The 6,742-nt window shown below is 59.9% G+C and overlaps 1 protein-coding gene across 3 annotated transcripts; it reads left to right on the forward strand.

The window, feature by feature from the left end:
* The first annotated feature begins 3,358 nt into the window (after nt 1-3,358).
* On the forward strand, nt 3,359-6,203 carry LOC101389738 (cytochrome P450 2D14-like). 3 transcript variants are annotated; one of them, XM_087448829.1, is made up of 8 exons: nt 3,359-3,374; nt 3,564-3,716; nt 3,807-3,967; nt 4,319-4,495; nt 4,675-4,816; nt 5,043-5,230; nt 5,698-5,839; nt 5,941-6,203. In XM_087448829.1, exons 2-8 carry the CDS (start codon nt 3,572-3,574, stop codon nt 6,117-6,119), a joined length of 1,134 nt encoding a protein of 377 aa, XP_087304955.1. In that variant the 5' UTR covers nt 3,359-3,374; nt 3,564-3,571; the 3' UTR covers nt 6,120-6,203. The 3 variants fall into 3 exon arrangements, with proteins under 3 accessions (XP_087304955.1, XP_087304956.1, XP_014648755.2); XM_087448830.1 differs by lacking the exon at nt 3,359-3,374 and having other exon boundaries at nt 3,444-3,716; nt 4,370-4,495; XM_014793269.2 differs by lacking the exon at nt 3,359-3,374 and having other exon boundaries at nt 3,445-3,716.
* Nucleotides 6,204-6,742: the final 539 nt, after the last annotated feature.

The following is a 6,742-nucleotide window of genomic DNA, read 5'->3' on the forward strand; positions in this document are numbered from 1 at the left end:
TGGTCCTCTTACTGTTGGGGAGTGAGTGAAGGAGAGAACTGGGGGGACACGGGGGTGTGGAGTGCCCCCTGCAGGCCCTGCTTCAGCTAGGGGAGAGAATACTCCAGCTGTTTCCAGAATGAGAGCTTATCTCACATACTCCTGGGATGCATGAGGGGGCCTGATTCCTACCCAGGAAATGCCCCTTCCCCACCCTCTGGGCTCCTGAGCCTTCCCATTTGAGTGGGTTTTGGCCTCAGACTTCCCATCAACTTCACTGATTTAAAAACTCAGCCTCAAATCCTACCCCTTTTCTTGTTGAAGAAGGAGGGTGCTGAGGCTGGTGGGCAGCAGCCATGCCCTGGCATGGTGTGGTCAACCCCCTGCTTGGAGGAGGTGAGAGGCTGAGCAACAGGGATGGCCTGGGAGCCACAATTCCAGGTGGGACAGTGTGGTCCCGAGGTTTGCATCTTTGCTTGAGGGACACAGAGTCAGGGGTGGAAGGGATGGGGCTGCAGCAGGCGGGACCTGGCCCAGGGAGAGGGAGGAGGCCAGCAAAGGCGGAGGGCCAAGAATCCACTCCTGTGGTCTTCAGCAGGCTTGTGAGGGTGTAGAGAAATTACATCATCCCCACTTGGTTTCCATCCCCTTGTCTTCTGGAAAGAATTTGAGCAGCTGATGTTCAAGGACAAATGATAATGAGGAGAGGGAACCAGGCCCCCTCCTCTGGGGACAGAGTCACAGCCTATGCTGACACCCTAGTCCCCTGAGCTTCCTGGCAGCTCAGTCAACAAGGGCGAGTGCCCACCCCACATTTCTCTGAGTCAGGAAAGTGGACACAGGCACGAGAAGATTCATCACCTGGGTGGCCTCAAGAGCTAGGAGGTCAAAGGCCCAGTTTGTAACACTTAGGAAGGGTCTCCTGGCCATCGAACTGGCTGTTGGGTCACTATGTGAAGATGAAGCTGAACCCCAGGAAGCTGAGTAAGCAGCCAGCCAGTTGAAGGTCCTCAGCATCACTGTCGGCAGCCTCCAGGTGGCAGGAGCGGGGGGTTAGCTCCTGGCAAACACTGAGAAGAGTGCTGGGTCCGTGTGTGTGTGTTTGTGTGTGCCTGGTGCATGTATTAAAGTGTGTGTGTACATCGTCTTGTGGGTGTGTTCGTGTGTGTGCAAGTGCTTGTGTGTCAGTCTGTGAGCATATGGGTAGTGTCTGAACGTGTGTGTGGTTTGTGAGTGTAGGACCGTGTCTGTGTGTATTGAATGTACTGGTGTGAAGTGAGGGCCAGGAGAATTTCACCCCCACACCCATTGACCCTCTGATCATTGTGACCTCCCTGAGAGTGCCAGTAACACACCTGGTAGGTGAAGGTCACTCAGAAGGAGGCAGGTGAGATATGGGAAGGCAGGAATGTGTTCTGGGGACGAGGCTGTGACTGCATTAGGGAATGTGAGGCTAATGTGACAGGTGGATGGCAGGATCTAGTCCAAAGACCGCTGGTTCTTCCTCGGAGCCTGTACAATGCTGGGGAGTCATGCTTGGGGTGGGGACTTCCATTTTCTCTACCCCCGACCCTGGGTAAGCACAGGGAGAAGGGGGAGGGACAGGACTTCTGTGCCACCCCTGCACCTTGCCTTCCCTATCTGCTCCCTGCACCTCTGAAGGGACAATTATCCCAACCTGTTGGTTCAGAGCAGAGAGCAAAGGCCAGTCTCAGATCCCTTTATAAAGAGGGCCCAGGCTGGTCGAGCCCTCAGGGTTGGTGAGAGTGCCCTGCTTGGCTTGGTCCTAGGTCCTGGTGTGGTGAGGGGTGCCAGTGTGTCCAGAGGAGCCCAGTGTGCACTGAGGCAGCCATGGGGCTGCTGACTGGGGAGACACTGGGGCCCCTGGCCGTGGCCGTGGCCATATTCCTGCTCCTGGTGGACCTGATGCACCGGCGCCAACGCTGGGCCCCACGCTACCCACCAGGCCCCATGCCCCTGCCTGGGCTGGGCAACCTGCTGCAGGTGGACTTCCAGGACACACTTTGCTGCTTTACTCGGGTGAGGAAGGTGGGGGTGGGCACAGAAGCCCAGGGGACCCCACCTAGCAGCAGACAGTGGGTGGTGGGTGAAGCCACAGGCTGGACAGGGAGCTGGGTGGAAAGGAGGAGGCAGATTTGAGAGGCCTCCTGGGGGAGGGCATCTGTGCAGGGCCTGGACGACAGTTTGAATTTTCCAATCAAAGGTCAGAGTGGGCCAAGGCCTGGAGGGGGTGGGTCTTGGCTGTGGGTTTGGGATCCAGTGGGACAGAGCTTAAGTTATGTGAGCCTGTGTCCCTTCTGAGGACATCAGGAGGAGATGTCTTGAGATTGGCGGAGGGGAGTCTGGTCATGAGCCCCATTTAGTCAGGAAATTGAGGTTGAGAATGGACAGTGACCAGGTTCAAATCTTTTGCTGATGTGAGACCTAGGGCCTCACTGCTCACCTCCGTGACCCTCATGGGATGAAGAAACATCCCATTTCTTCACCTGTAAAATGGGATGCTAACTCGGCCTCCTGACAATGTTGGTGACCTCTGTAAAGTCATAGCTGGGGGGTCTGATCCAATGTGAGGTCCTCAGCTGTGCAGGTTGTGACCCCCAGCATCACTGTGACCAGATAGAGCCCTTTCACCCCCTCGCTGCTGGCACCTCAGTGTCCCCCAAGGCTAGGGCCAGGAGACTGAGGCCCCCAGCCTGGTGGGGCCGGCTTGTGGAACGCCCTTGACTTTCGACTTGCAGTTGCGGCGACGCTTCGGGGACGTGTTCAGCCTGGAGCTGGGCTGGACGCCCGTGGTCGTGCTCAACGGACTGGCAGCCATGCGCGAGGCGCTGGTGGACCGCGGCGAGGACACCTCCGACCGCCCACCTGTGCCCTTCATGGAGCACCTGGGCTTCGGGCTGCGCTCTGAAGGCAAGCAGAGGAGGGGAGGACCGCAGCCCGGCGGGGACTGGGCCTGCAGTGCGGGCCAAGCCGAGGGAGGGTGGTGGGCCTGTGCTGCAGGGAAGAGTCAGTGAATTTGAAGGAGCGGCAGGCGGAGGCAGGAGCCTCAGTCAAGTGTGGGGAGGTGGCTGTGGGCTGGACAGAGGGAGGGGCCTTACAGGGAGTGGGCGAGACCCGGGCCACTGTGAGCAGGAAGGGGACCTCCGGGTGGCGGGAATGAGGAGGGTGGAGTCAGTGTGGGCGGGGCAGGGGCGGGTCTGGACCTTCCTTGCGCGGAAGAAGGTCAGGGTGGACAGAGCTAAGAGTGGGGCCAAGATCTTCCCGCAGTGGGGAGAGCTGGCGAGCAATGTGGGCGGGCAGAGGGTGGGACCTGTTTCCAGATGGAAGGGGGTGTAAAGTGGGCGGGACCTGGTGATGTGGCTGGCGGGAATGAGGTTAGTGTGGGCAAAATAGGCGGCGCGGTGGTACGTGCAGGGTAAGGGGCGGGGGAGGTACCGACTGAGGCGGGGAGCGGAGCTGGTCCATGGCAGAGACCGAAGGGCAGGCGAGCCCGTGAGCAAGGTGTGCTCGCAGAGGTGGGGCCAGGGCACACCGGAGCCACGCCCACATCCGCCCGCCCCTAGGGGTGATCATGGCGCGCTACCGACACGGGTGGCGGGAGCAGCGGCGCTTCTCCGTGTCCACCCTGCGCAACTTCGGCCTGGGCAAGAAGTCGTTGGAGCAGTGGGTGACCGAGGAGGCCTCGTGCCTCTGTGCCGCCTTCTCAGACCAGGCCGGTGAGTGCTGGGCTGAGGGACAGGAGACAGGGATGGAGGCTGGGAAGAGGAGATGGAGGCGACACCCTGACCTGCACCGTCCCCTCCCAGGACGCCCCTTTAGCCCCAACGCCCTCCTGAATAAAGCGGTGGGCAACGTGATCGCCTCCCTCACCTTCGGGTGCCGCTTCGAGTACAAGGACCTGCGCTTCCTCAAGCTATTGGACCTCACAGAGTACTTACTGAAAGAGGAGACTGGTTTCCTGCCCGAGGTGCGAGGGTGGAGGGTCCAAGGGGTCACACAGGCAAGCTCCATGGAGGAGACCTGCACCTGCAGTGGGCCTCCACGGAGGAGGATTTGGAAGAGGGGTGTTGGATCAGCAGGGCCCAGGAGAGGGCTAAGGAACCTGTACCTCCCACGTTGGAAGCCACCAGAACCCATGAGATGTAGATTTTAGGTTTATATATTTGGGGACAAGGCCAGGAGAAAGGGTGGAGGTCGGAACTTAGGAAGGAACCAGGTCAATAGTGAGGACACCCTAGAGGCGGCTGGGACATGACTGTTGGAGGTGAACACTTGAGCACAGGGAGGACCCAGGGCTCCACATCTATGGCCAACACAGGTGTTGAACGCGATCCCCATGCTCCTGTGCATCCCGGGGCTGGTCGCCAAGGTCTTTCCAGGTCATAAGGCCTTCATGGACCTGATGGATGAGCTGATTGCTGAGCACAGGATGACCCGGGACCCGGCGCAGCCTCCCCGAGACCTGACTGATGCCTTCCTGGACGAGGTGGAGAAGGTGAGTTGCCAGGGACAAGGACAGAGGTTGTGGGTTGAGGGCCCATGAGGGGAGCCTGGGCTAGGTGAGGCCTGTGTATCACCCAGTGATCAAGGCAGTTGGATTAATAGGTGCAGCGTGGGAGGCTATTTGGTGGCTCCTCCCTCTGCCCCTGAGCCTACCCTCTCTGCCTGTCCCAGGCCAAGGGGAACCTTGAGAGCAGCTTCAGTGATGAGAACCTACGCCTGGTGGTGGCTGACCTGTTCTCTGCTGGGATGGTGACCACCTCGACCACGCTGGCCTGGGCCCTCCTGCTCGTGATCCTGTACCCGGACGTGCAGCGTGAGTCCAGCCTGGGGACCCAGTGGGATGGGCCAGGGAGGAGAGGGACAGGCTGGGGACCCTGAGCTTGGTCTGGCCACCAGGAGCTCTGAGCAGTGGCTGGACCCTGGCCAAAGGTCATAATGACCTTCTCCTCCACGTGGGCATAGAGCCTACATAGGCATCGGGAGGAGGTTGGGGTCCAGCCACCTGTGTTCTGACCACTTTGGGGGCCTTGTCTGTCCAGGCCGTGTCCAAGAGGAGATCGATGAGGTGACAGGGCAGGCACGGCGACCAGAGATGGGGGACCAGGCCCACATGCCCTTCACCATGGCCGTGGTCCATGAGGTGCAGCGCTTTGGGGACATTATCCCAATGGGTGTGCCCCACGTGACATCCCGTGACATCGAAGTGCAGGGCTTCCTCATCCCCAAGGTAGGCCTGTGGCCCTCCTCACTGCAGCTCAGCTCCACCTGCCCCCTGATAGCCCCAGCGTGGCCATTACCAGATGGGACCAAGACTGGAATCCAAGCCACCTGATCCTCATTTCCACAGGCACCCACTGTCCATCCTGGGTGGGTGTGGGGATGAAGCAGGGGCAGGGCCAGCCCTGTCTATTCAGAGCCCCCAGTGGGGGAGGACTAAGAAAAACTAAAATATGCTGCAGTGTGTTGGAGGAGCTGTGCATGGAGGGACAGGTGTCATTGAGGGCGCCCATGGGAGGCCTGTCACTTGCCCCTAACATGGGGACAGGGAAGGTGCCAAGAAGATTCTTAGGCTGAGGTTGACTTGAAAGAGTCCAAGTGTGTGCCAGGCAGAAACTGTAGCCTATGCATGTTTGGTGGCAGGGGTCCAGGCAACCCCCAGCCCAGGCCCCACTCATGCTAGGCATCTCCTGCCAGGGGACAACGCTCATCACCAACCTGTCATCGGTGCTGAAGGACGAGACCGTCTGGAAGAAGCCCTTCCGCTTCCACCCTGAGCACTTCCTGGATGCCCAGGGCCGCTTCGTCAAGCAGGAGGCCTTCATGCCCTTCTCAGCAGGTGCCTGTGGGGAGCCTGGCTTGTTGCCCCCTCCTGAGGGAGTCTTGGAGGCACAGAGCCCAGGTCCCCAGGCTCACTGACCCCCCCATACCCACCCACAGGCCGCCGCTCGTGCCTCGGGGAGCCCCTGGCCCGCATGGAGCTCTTCCTCTTCTTCACCTGCCTCCTGCAGCGCTTCAGCTTCTCGGTGCCCGCTGGGCAGCCCCGCCCCAGTGACCATGGTGTCTTTGGCTTCCTGGTGACCCCGTCCCCCTACCAGCTCTGTGCTGTTACCCGCTAGAGGGGGGCACCAAGCCCCCAACCTACTCCTTAAGGGTACCCGGATGTACAATAAACCAGTGTGATGGCTCCAACCTGGCTTGAGTCCCACCTGATTTCCCTGATCAGCTCCTGGCAGGGATGAAGCATTAGTTGCCTCCCTAGAGCCAGCTCCTACCCCTCCCTGATCCAGCCTCACGTGGCATTTGACCCCATTTGAGAGACAGGCATACTGAGACTCAGAAGCTAAAAATTACCCCCTACTCCCCTCATGGAGATCCAACACTAGCCACTCAAATTGCTGACAAAAATCTGTACATAGGTCTTGGCTCCTGCCGGGAGGAGCTAGAATAGGCTTCTGAGAGCCATCAGTGAGGCCCTGGTGGGGATGGGAAGGGCCCCACTCAGCCTGGATACCCAGATTTCAGGCCCAGTGACACCCGCCATGCACCTGGGGCCAGCAGCTCAGCCCGCACCACCAAGTGTGCTGCCCCACTTCATCTACAACACCCCGATAGGTGGGGAAGTCTGGATTGGCTGGGAAATCATCTGCCAGGTTAACACCAGGCTGAGTGCTCAGGTGCCCGAGCCCTCCCTGGGAAGCCTGAGGGCAGTCCAGGGCTGAGCACCTCCTTGAGCCTCTCA

Source organism: Ceratotherium simum, chromosome 25, assembly GCF_057802395.1.
Source record: "Ceratotherium simum simum isolate JZ-2026a chromosome 25, ASM5780239v1, whole genome shotgun sequence".
Classification (NCBI taxonomy): Eukaryota; Metazoa; Chordata; class Mammalia; order Perissodactyla; family Rhinocerotidae; genus Ceratotherium; species Ceratotherium simum.